Genomic DNA, 11,651 nt, shown 5'->3' on the forward strand with positions numbered 1-11,651 from the left:
TTTCCTATAATTTCAACACATTATGCAGATGTAGTGTCTATTTCTGCATATATTATAACAATACTTCTTGCGAAGGAATCATTTTTCAAAATCATATAGACCCTACATATATAATAATAATAATAATAATAATATAATTAAATATATGTACATATATAATAATTAAATATATTATAATTATTGTAGATGATCATCGTTTTATGTTGTACTTCAGTGCGTTTGTACATATGTATATAATTTGTAGCGAGCATTGATATCTATCATTGCATTTGCATCTACATATGTATGTATATAAAGTACATATCATGCGTATATTTATGTATGTAGGATATAATTATAACCATTAATTTTAAATCATGTCAATATAATTGCTCGAAATTGCAAGCGCATTCGTAATATCTATAACAATATAACATTACTGTAATAAAGAGGTACGTACACGAAATTATCTTTTAAAAAATGTGTTCTTTGAGTAGTGGGTACTTAACGTAACCTGCAAGGAAATCAAAATGAACTGTATGAACAAAACCACGAGAGCGTGTTAGCATAATTATACTGCAAAATCACAGAAAAGAATGGTCTTGCACAACGTTAGCAACAATCTGATTAAAACTGTCAGCAATGCGTACATTAGTCAGAAACAGAGGCATGGCAACAAATGTGTGCGAAGATTGTACATGGCATTGCCGCGTCTTACTCCGCAAGAGGTAATGTGGCATTAGCAATTTCACAGAAAACATTTCTTTGAAAATAGAAAAATATATTTATAAGTTCGTTTAGGTTACCACCGTTCTACAAGCAAACGAGTATACCAAGGAATTTAATGGGCAAAGTTCTATAAAATATTACGACTCTAATCAATTAGCATCTAATAATCCTATGGAGGATGCTCGATCGGAAGCCCAATGTTTACTCACTAAAGGTATAAAAGCTACATTAAACATTCCAACAGACACATTTCTCGATCTAGTTCCAAGTGCAATGCAAATACATATTGATTTCAGGAATTTTATTAGGTGTATTCGATGGTCATGGAGGTAACTCTTGCGCACAAGTGACATCTAAAAGACTTTTCCATTATATATCGGCTTGTTTATTACCTAGAAAATTACTCGAACAATACTTAAGCACGGTCAACTCGGATAATAAGTTAGAACTTTTGCAAACGTTTAACAATAAGACCAAATTTGGTTCTAGAAATAAAGATCTATATCAGGAAAGCTTCTTACGCTTTGTGAAAGACCTCATAGAAGCAGAATATACGTCGGAATTTCAAATGGAAACAGCTTTGGAAAACGCATTTATGAGATTAGACAACGATTTGTCGAACGAAGCATTACTAAATTTAGGTAAAAAAGATTCGGAAGAGTTCCTCGAGGTCGCAACGAGTGGTGCTGTAGCTGTTGTCGCGCACATAGATGGTCCTCATTTGCACGTTGCCGGAGTAGGCGACTGCCAAGCGGTACTCGGGACGCTTTCCGGTATGAGTTTCTTTTAGTCAAACGTAACGTATCTATTGAACAGACGTAATTGATTTGTTTACTGTATGGTTAAACTGCAGAAGACGACGGCTGGTCTGCAAAGTTAATGACCGTGGAACATAATACTGATAATCGCGCAGAAGTTGACAGAATCTTATCTGAACATCCACCGAACGAGAAGTCGACTATAATTAAAATGGAACGACTTCTTGGTCAATTAGCGCCTCTTCGTTCGCTGGGTGATTTTCATTACAAGTGGGACAGACAAACTTTACGAGAAGTAGTGCCATATATAGGCGAAGCCATAATACCACCAAATTGTCATACTCCACCATACTTAACAGCCAAACCAGAAGTTAAATACCACAGGCTGACACCTAGAGACAAATTCCTTATAATAGCAAGCGACGGTCTATGGGATTTAATATCACCTTTGGAAGGTGTACGCTTAGTGGGCGAACATATGAGCGGAAAAGTGACGTTAAGTTCACTGCGGTTGCCCTGCAGAAACATGAAGCTGTCCGATATAAATAAGATGCTGTTGCAGCGTAAAGAGGGTTTGAAAAAGAAACCTCTCGATAGTAACGCGGCAACACACCTACTGAGACACGCGCTCGGTGGGACCGACTATGGTATAGATCACGGGAAATTGTCACGATTATTGACGTTATCTAGTCCGGTAGTTCGAATATTTCGCGATGATATCACGGTAACTGTTGTTTATATGGATTCTGAATTTTTAAGACACTGTCCTCCTTAAATACGTGAAAATCTCTTATTATTTTTGTACAATATTTTCCAACTAATTCTAACTCGTTTTCGAACGTAATTGGAGACCATCGAACTATCATCGTGTACATCTTGTTATTTATTTAGTTAACAATAAAAACATTTTACATGGATACAGTGTCCTGTTTCATTGTAACACGTATATGTATATATACATATACACACACGCGCACACACACACACACACATATATATATACATACATATACATACTACGTGTTGTATATAATCGCGCTCATATAACCCGGTAAGTTATTTAAACCGATTGTTTATCATTTTTGTGTTTCGAACAAATGCGACATATAATATCGTAGACAATTCGTCTATGCGAGAAAGTCTAAGCAGGATTGAGAATTATAAAATATACAAAGAAATTGCTGAACTATAATCTTAAATATCATTTCGAAATGTGTTTTAAGCCTACATATTATACAGTTAATTTGTTAGGTACAATCATAGCGTTGATTACAAGATAATGTGAAAACACGCATATTTCAATTTCCTCGTCGCGTATTCTACTAATCAATACATAGAAATAGAAAACAATATCGTCTGTGTTCACTGATCGAAATCTAACAGTTCTTCATTTTAAAATATATAGTTCATAGGTTCATCTCGTGTATAGTTCATTCGGTGATATTTATACATTGACAAATAGTATTCATGAATAAGCATTAAGCTCTGACAATGATATTGTTATTGCGTTTTTGATATTAAAAGAGGAAAGAAAAACAAAGAAAAATGATAAAGAGAAACGGATACACAAGAACTTGTCGAGTTCTCGTGGTTTTACATATAAATACTGTGTAGTCGTAGTAGCGGTAATAAAACAAGATGTAAGGCAAGCGCGTGTAACTGAAACATACTTTTGGAAGTGTACATTGATTTACATCTTTATCAAAGTCCAAGGATCAACCTTCCTGACCAAAGTCTTGCTTGAATTTCTCTAGTTTGGTCATATCCTCTTCGTTCACTGTAGGTCGAGTAGTCATCAATGATTTCAACATATCTTTCTGAATATAGAAGTTTACACATTACAATGAATTACGGTTCAAACAATTCTTCACGTAAACGTAGTTTGTGTCTTCGCTTACCATAGTTACAGGTGGCTCATACAATTTGTCTCCTTCGACTTCCATCCAACTCATTTCGATAGCAGCTGGGTCCCCAGGCGAACAAGGTGTAAGTAAATCGTCTACGATCACCGTAGGATCTTTCGGCGATGGACCTCTTACGCGTTTAAAATGTGTCGCCATTTGGACTTGTCGAACAGGTTCCATTAGCGCTTCTCGAATAATGACACTTATATCGGCTCCTGAATATCCATCAGTAGCTGCTGCCAACTTCTTAAAATCTTCTTCCGTCAAATTATGCGAAGTACTTCCTAAATGAATCTTAAACATTATAACCCTGGCTTGTTCATCGGGTAGGGCAATATAAATTCTTTTCTCGAATCTTCTTCTAATCGCAGAATCCAATACCCATGGTATATTGGTAGCCCCCAGTACCAGTATGCCGTCATTGTCCGAACCAACGCCTGACGAATCAATTTCATTTGAACATTGAACAAATTACATTCCTACGTTAGGAAACCAAATCTCTCGTTACCTTGCATTTGAACTAAAAATTCGGTTTTTATTCTCCTCGCAGATTCTGATTCATTATCGGAACGTGACGAACAAAGCGAATCGACTTCATCGATAAATATAATGCTAGGCTTGTGTTGTCGAGCTAATTCGAACAAATTTTTGACAAGCTTCTCGGACTCGCCGAGCCACTTGCTCACCAAATCGGACGATGATACAGAGAAGAATGTCGAATTATTGGCTTCTGTGGCCACCGCTTTCGCCAAGTACGATTTACCGGTACCTGGTGGCTGGAAATATCTCAAAATTATTTGAAAAATATTTATGTGAGGTTATTAATCTTTTTTTGCATAAAAAGTTACCCCAAACAGCAAGATACCCTTCCAAGGGATCCGTTTTCCAGTGAAGAGGTGTGGGAAACGTATTGGCAATATAACAGCCTCTTTTAAAGCTTCTTTCGCTGCATCTAGTCCAGCAACGTCGCTCCATTTCACATCTGGTTTTTCAATAATTATCGCTCCCTCCAATTTACTTTGAAGCTTTTTCTTTTCTGGATCACTGTCTGTATCGCTGTCACCGCTATCGCTCTTTTTGTCCTCGGCTTTAGAATTATCTTCGCCCGCTTTCACAGGTTTCTTCTTATTTTTCTTTAGGTAGGCCTTTAACTTTTCAGCTCTTTCCAAATATTGCGTACATTTCGCTCTGATACTTTCTTTTGCTCTATCTCCTTGCATTTCATCTGAAAAGAATCGCAGAAACTTGAATGAATATTACTTTGTAATGGAAACCCATACCAAAGGAATTAAACGATACTCCTACATTTAATAGAGTGTAGAAAATATTCAACTGCGTGTTCGTACAACCTAAGCGCTTCTTCATAGTTTTTGTTGCGATCTTCTTCCGTCGCTTTGGTAACGAGATCTATAGCTTTCTACAAAATACAAAGAGAAAAAAAAACAGAAACAACGATAGTTACAATCGTCGGTTTAATACTTGGTTAAATACAAAAATGAAAGTAACGAAATTTGACAGTTCACCTGCAATATCGCGCCTAGAGCCATTGTATTACTTTAAAAATTGTACCTAACCTTTGCCTTGTTCTAAAAACTGAATATTTACAGAGTCGTCTATCTATTTATCTATTTATCGTCACGATACGTCGCAACGTCTCGATAAAATAAGGAGAAGACGGCGATCGAGACGGCGATCTACCACATTGATGGACTATGCTATTTCGTGATTGATTCTTTTCGATGTGAGAATTTCAATTTCTCTATCGTTTGATAACCTTCAAAATTCAGTTGTCCAACGTCACCGCGTCACCGCTTGACATATCATATTCGTCACTAAACAGCTTCGAAGAGTTTTGAATACACTGCATCTGTGATGCAGCGTCCTTCCTTGTGTAGAGAGCAGAGTGTAATTCCCGAACACTCACGCAGATGGCGCAGTTGGCACCGCTGCCAACAGACAGCAATTAGGCGACGAGATGTCCTAGGGGATTTTACCCGAGGCACTCTCGGCGCCCTCCAGCGCCCTCACCGGATATAGATTTAGTCAGAGACAGTCAGAGATGGTCAGACAGGATATGAGAGTGCTTACGCTCACGCCCGGGATTTCTACCCCCTACTCTGATTTTTAGCATGGAACAGAACCATATCTACTTTTCAGCATGGAACAGAACCATGTCTACTTTTTACATGGAACAAAACCACTTTCATATTTTTAACCAGAATCAGAACATGTGGGTTTTGTTATATATATATATATATATATATATATATATATATATATATATATATATATATATATATAACAAAACCCACATGTTCTGATTCTGGTTAATACGTGAAATATATATATATATATACGTGAAATTATTTGAATTAGATTAAAGAAGTTGTTGGTTCGTTGAAAAGTATATTTAAACAAATATACAATATTTGTACGCGTTGGTCTATGTCTGCGTGTAAGCAGATAATACGTAACAAATCAAGGGGAATAAATATTGAGCTTCTATATATATATTGAAACTCGCAATTTCGAAAGATTCATTTCCAATTTTGAAAATTTGTCCGAATAACAAGCATCGAATATAAAATCGGTTACATATTTACTTCTTCGGAAAATTTTTTTAGGTACGTATCTATTTTACTGTGATGCGTTTAATTTGGTAATTTTTCAAGTTGAGAATTATGTAAAAATGTGGTGTGTATTCGCAACATACGAAAAGCGACGAGATAATAAATGGTGAATATGCGGCTTACGAATGTGAACGCATGTGCAGCAACAGCTACCTGTCTACGAAGCACCGAATACCGAATCCGAAGAGATAAAAACCTCGGGGCTACTTAGAGCTACCGATGGATCTTTCTCCGTGTTTGTACCTGTTTCTTATTTTTATTTCAACAGTCGAGTTGGCCTAAAACTTCGATCAAAAAGTTCATTTTGTCGCACTAGAATCTGGCGAAATTTTGATAAATACAAAAAAATGCTTGCCGCAACCATATGATAGAAACATTAGCCGAAACTAAGAAACTTGGATTATCGTCGTACAATAGTTTTACAATAAGGGTGCCACCGAAGAGAAACATTTAACCTAAGTATGATTTGCCTATTCATATTTAACTTTTTTATCTTGCTCTTTTGGTATTTATGATAATCTTGCATAAATATAGGGGTGTGGCTGACCGGTTCGTTCTTTTATTATTCTAGGCTATGTTCCAAGACCAATTTAGTTCTATGATTCGTCTAAGGTTAGGATTCGTATGCAGTCCAAAGGATTATTTTTCATCCTTTGGATGCAGTTAGTGACAACATGTTTTTAGTAATATCTTCGATTTTAAGTCTGAAAAAATCCATGCTATAGAATGTTACGTAGGTACTTGAAATAATGGTTTCAGCCCTCTTGTATTTTTTTTTCAGTTTATGTAATTTTATTTTCAATCGTTCGTAGTAGCCCTACGAACGAACGATTCTGAAATTCTTACGATTATGTCTCTATAGTCTTTAATATCATAAGCATAGCCTAATTTTCTAAAAGAATTTCATTGAACGGATAGCGATATTTTTCTTCTTTTCTACGTTTTCTACATGCCGCGTACAGTGTGTACAAAAAATAAGAAAAATAAATTTTTCCTTAAATTTAAAGAAAAATTATTGTTTCGTGCATCTAGGTAATATAATATATCGGACATAAGCCAGTAATGTCTGTCCCTTCTTCGTCGTCTAATAAAATAACTGACAGTAAATCAGGTGGTATTAGTCCAATTCCTGCAGAGGGTATCGAAGGTGTGCCAGGGCCTAGTTCCTTAAAACCTATGCATTCTGTTTTACTACAAGATGGAGAGTCCGAAGATTATGGTGAAGACGGCGAGGAGGAAGAAGACGATACCAGTGAAAAAGATAGCGAAGTAAGTTCCATTTTAGAGTTGCCTGTGTTATACCACCAAGACGATTCTGCGTTAATTAATTCTACGTCGAATTAATATCTGTGTATAACGATATTAGATCAGTGACACTGGGATATTCTGTGACACGGAATGCGAACCTGACATCGAAAGTACCAATTGTTCGTTGTCCGTGTCGCAAACACAGTCTCTTGCACAAAGGGTACAGAGTCCTATTTTACATACCTGTGTACCACTGGATGTCGTTCAACCTCAAAGAAAACGTAGAAGCGAAACCGAACCGAGTTTACCTTGTAAAAAACTTAATCCGGAAGATAAGTCACATTCGATGTAAGTACCGTCAGAGCAGTTTTTTTCAATAACGCCTTTAATCTTTTTGTTAAATAGATAGCGCATAACGTTTCGTGTTTTCAGGATTATTAAAAAATTAGATGACAAAAGTAAGCATACGAGGTGCGTTATTCCAACAAAAGATAATCCACCGCCTGAAATGAGCGATTGGCTTCTTCAATTTCAGGTACAAGAAAATTGTTTCTAAAATAGGATAAAGCGTAGAAATATTAATATCAATTTGAATTGCAGAGGTGGTCGAACGCGGAAAGAATGTTAGCTATAGACGAATTAATTGAAAGGTGCGAACCGACGCAAGTACGGCACATGATGCAAGTGATAGAACCTCAATTCCAGAGAGATTTCATATCGTTACTGCCAAAGGAGTTGGCCTTGTCGGTATTAGCTTTCCTAGAGCCAAGAGATCTTTTGCGCGCAGCGCAGACGTGTCGTAATTGGCGATTTCTTGCTGACGATAATTTACTGTGGAAAGAAAAATGCAGAGCAGCTGGTATAGAAAATCTGAAAGACTTACCGCCTATGAAACGAAAGAATTGTCGAAACTCGGGTAATACGTCGTCACCATGGAAGCAGGCGTACATGAGACAGCATAATATTAAAATGAATTGGAGAACAAAACCAATTCGTACGCCGAAAGTTCTAAAAGGACACGACGACCATGTGATCACGTGTCTCCAATTCTCGGGTAATCGCATAGTGAGTGGCTCGGATGACAATACTCTTAAAGTGTGGTCCGCTGTTACAGGCAAGGTACAGCAATTCGTGTCTTTTCTTGGCATAGATTTTCTCGTTGTTTCTTGCTTCTCTCGTACTGTCGTGCTCATTCTGTATTCGTTTCGTTGTAGTGCCTGAGGACATTGGTAGGACATACCGGTGGTGTATGGTCCTCTCAAATGTCCGGTACTACCGTGATCAGCGGTAGTACGGATCGTACGTTAAAAGTATGGAATGCTGAAACTGGCCAATGCATTCACACTTTATATGGTCATACGTCGACAGTGAGATGTATGCATTTGCACGGCAACAAAGTAGTCAGCGGTAGCAGAGATGCTACGTTAAGGGTATGGCAAGTGGATACCGGCGAATGTTTACACGTGCTCGTGGGCCATTTGGCAGCTGTTAGATGCGTGCAATACGATGGAAAATTGGTAGTCAGCGGAGCTTACGATTATGTGGTTAAGGTTTGGAATCCGGAACGCGAGGAGTGCCTTCATACTCTACAAGGACATACGAATCGTGTTTATTCCCTCCAAGTAAGCATTATCGTACGCGCAACGACGAACAATCGATAATAGACGTTTCAGCGGGGCTTACGGAGACAACGTTTTAAGATCGATCATCCTTTGGTATTGTATCCATTCTACATCTGCGTCCATTTCTTTTGTACCAGTTCGACGGTGTACACGTTGTTAGCGGTTCCCTGGATACAAGTATAAGAGTATGGGAAGTTGAAACCGGTGCATGCAGGCATACATTAATGGGACATCAATCGCTCACGTCGGGAATGGAATTACGTAATAATATATTGGTGTCTGGAAACGCCGACTCGACAGTGAAAGTTTGGGATATCGTTAGCGGACATTGTCTTCAAACTCTTTCCGGTCCGAACAAACATCAGTCTGCGGTCACTTGTCTCCAATTTAACAGTCACTTTGTAATTACTTCGTCCGACGATGGCACGGTTAAACTGTGGGACGTTAAAACTGGTTCGTTCATTAATTTCGGCTTTCTTCAAAAATAGTACCGTCCTCCTTCACCGTATTTAGGAATACTCTTTAAAATTGACATCGTATTTTCAGGTGATTTTATAAGAAATTTGGTAGCGCTGGAGAGCGGCGGAAGTGGTGGTGTTGTGTGGAGAATACGTGCAAGTGATACAAAACTGGTGTGTGCAGTGGGTAGCCGTAACGGCACAGAGGAGACCAAACTTCTTGTACTCGACTTTGACGTAGAGGTAAAATAGTGCACTTTTTTGCAGACGAAACTGCCCTCCTCTATGACTTCTGTACATACTCTAATTAGGTAGCGCAAACAATCTCTTGTACAATGATTCATGTATTACGTGGCGTGATTGTGATAAGAATGTATGTCGATAACCTGGAGGGAGATCAGAAAAAGTCAGGCGTGATTCTATAGTTGCTGTAAATGATCTCCAAAGTGGTAGACCGTTCAAACCGATGGCATTAATTATATTAATTATGGAGTGTATTAAAATCATGGTGTACAAATATGAAATATGAAATTTCAAAGACTTAACAAATTATGAAGAACGAGGAGCTTATCAGTGTACTATTGTATTATTGCTGTTATGAAATCTAAAGGAAATCGCTAGCAATTGAAACGAAATCAGCCCACGTTAAACATTATGATTACATAACGATTTGTACGGGCGTTTAGGAAAGTATTTTTAAACTACAGAAAGAAAGATTTCTTACCATATTTGTCAAGCTTATATAGATCAAGAGAATATTGCTTAAAGAATCTCAAATTTTCAAAACTAAACGGAAAGTTCAAATGAAATATAAAATGGAACAAAAAAAAAAGAAAAGAAAACAGAACAGTCGGAAGAAAAAAGTAAAAAATTCGAATGAAATTATGAATTTGAAAGAACGATAATAGTAGTGAAATAAAATGAATAAGTTGATGGACATATTTCTGTTTACATTACAAGTTTTTTGAATCTGTTTTGCGCGTCGTTAGCGTCGTGGAAATTTTTCATTTACATTTCGATTTCCGTGGGGATTGTACACGATTTATTCGATAACGTACACGTTACTTTTTTAGTCATTTTCTAATGAATCGTATACCGTTTTCCATTTAATCTATTTCTTTTCGTTTCGTAAACGTCAGATCGTCGATCTTTATCGTTCAGTGTCCATAAAAAAAATCTACACATACGAAATCACATAAAGTCGTAACATGTACCTAATTTTTCGATTTGTAGATCCATTTTTGAAAATCACTGCGATTTCTAATATTTCATTCGTATTAGTTTCATCTTGCGTTCGAACTTGTAACATTTTCTTATTTTACTGATCAAACGCATCACGTGCAATGAATTTGCGTTATAATTTCATGTACGGAACAAAATCCGACGTTATCCAACTATGTCAAATTTGCAAATTGTACCACGATCATTTGGTTATCAACCGACACGTATCCACATGTATCAAAATTGTAATTCTCTCTCTCTCTCTCTACGATTACGTTATGGTTGTTTGCTTACAACATATGAAAATTTTTTCGAATATTTTGAAATTTCACGTTTATTTCTGGCCTTATGTGAAATTTTTGACATATTTTCGTTTTCACAATGCAAGCATTTTCCCGAGAGAGCGGGAATGAGTGCAATTTATTAATTTTTCCTCTCTATACATGTAGATATTGTTTTGACGCTGTTTACGAAAAGATAATGAAAAGATTGTAGTACAATGTGTAATAATAGTATTTTCCGTTTGTCGCAAATACTTCCGAGACGTTTAATTATTTTCGCCACGTACAGCGTTAAAAAATTATTCGGCAGTCGATTGGATGATAATCAGAATTAATCCGTGATAGTAATTTAATTGGATTATCAAGGCGTTAATATTTAAATAAACTATATTAATTTGGACATTAGTAACGAGTCTGATTTTGCTACGGGACAATAATAAGAATTGCAGACTTTCCTGTGCAATACGCACGAATCATCGGGCAAGGTATAATCTGTTGTTATTACAAGAACGAGTACAAATACTGAAATTCTTCGACGTATCGTAGGACTGAGCATAAAATGTTTCATATACCTTTTAATTACGAAAATCGAAAATCCTACATTGTTTGATGATAAAGAAATCAAATGTACATATCTGTACTGTCTGTAATTGGAAATATGGTTCGTGTAAATGCAATTTTTATTACTGAACCTAGGATATTCAAAGAATCGTGTTTTATTTGTATATTGCTCAATAGTTTATATTTGTAATGATGTGTTATCTGTTGTATCATTTTTTATAAGAAATAGAAAATGTTGCTGCATTTTAAATTTTGTTATT

The 11,651-nt window shown here is 36.6% G+C and overlaps 3 protein-coding genes across 7 annotated transcripts; 2 read left to right on the forward strand and 1 right to left on the reverse strand.

Annotated features, from left to right (window-relative positions):
* The first annotated feature begins 322 nt into the window (after nucleotides 1-322).
* Nucleotides 323-2,383, forward strand: Pdp (pyruvate dehydrogenase [acetyl-transferring]-phosphatase 1-like protein, mitochondrial). Of its 2 annotated transcripts, none has more exons than XM_076793406.1 (4): nucleotides 323-707; nucleotides 781-922; nucleotides 1,017-1,481; nucleotides 1,562-2,383. In XM_076793406.1, exons 1-4 carry the CDS (start codon nucleotides 576-578, stop codon nucleotides 2,239-2,241), a joined length of 1,419 nt encoding a protein of 472 aa, XP_076649521.1. In that variant the 5' UTR covers nucleotides 323-575; the 3' UTR covers nucleotides 2,242-2,383. The 2 variants fall into 2 exon arrangements, with proteins under 2 accessions (XP_076649521.1, XP_076649520.1); XM_076793405.1 differs by having other exon boundaries at nucleotides 326-707; nucleotides 1,005-1,481.
* Nucleotides 2,332-5,253, reverse strand: Vps4 (vacuolar protein sorting 4). Its single transcript, XM_076793407.1, has 6 exons — nucleotides 4,894-5,253; nucleotides 4,676-4,787; nucleotides 4,219-4,595; nucleotides 3,879-4,146; nucleotides 3,365-3,807; nucleotides 2,332-3,283 (listed from the first exon to the last, which is right to left on the reverse strand). The coding sequence occupies exons 1-6, from the start codon at nucleotides 4,915-4,917 to the stop codon at nucleotides 3,182-3,184; spliced, it is 1,326 nt and encodes a 441-aa protein (XP_076649522.1). The 5' UTR covers nucleotides 4,918-5,253; the 3' UTR covers nucleotides 2,332-3,181.
* Nucleotides 5,254-6,041: 788 nt separating this feature from the next.
* On the forward strand, nucleotides 6,042-11,641 carry Ago (F-box and WD-40 domain protein 7). Of its 4 annotated transcripts, XM_076793399.1 has the most exons (9): nucleotides 6,042-6,459; nucleotides 6,572-6,733; nucleotides 7,033-7,269; nucleotides 7,367-7,596; nucleotides 7,681-7,783; nucleotides 7,849-8,367; nucleotides 8,463-8,870; nucleotides 9,008-9,323; nucleotides 9,417-11,641. In XM_076793399.1, the coding sequence occupies exons 3-9, from the start codon at nucleotides 7,063-7,065 to the stop codon at nucleotides 9,578-9,580; spliced, it is 1,947 nt and encodes a 648-aa protein (XP_076649514.1). In that variant the 5' UTR covers nucleotides 6,042-6,459; nucleotides 6,572-6,733; nucleotides 7,033-7,062; the 3' UTR covers nucleotides 9,581-11,641. The 4 variants fall into 4 exon arrangements, with proteins under 4 accessions (XP_076649514.1, XP_076649513.1, XP_076649516.1 ...); XM_076793398.1 differs by lacking the exon at nucleotides 6,572-6,733; XM_076793401.1 differs by lacking the exon at nucleotides 6,572-6,733 and having other exon boundaries at nucleotides 7,104-7,269.
* The last annotated feature ends 10 nt before the right edge of the window (nucleotides 11,642-11,651 follow it).

This window comes from Halictus rubicundus, chromosome 9, assembly GCF_050948215.1.
Source record: "Halictus rubicundus isolate RS-2024b chromosome 9, iyHalRubi1_principal, whole genome shotgun sequence".
Lineage (NCBI taxonomy): Eukaryota > Metazoa > Arthropoda > Insecta > Hymenoptera > Halictidae > Halictus > Halictus rubicundus.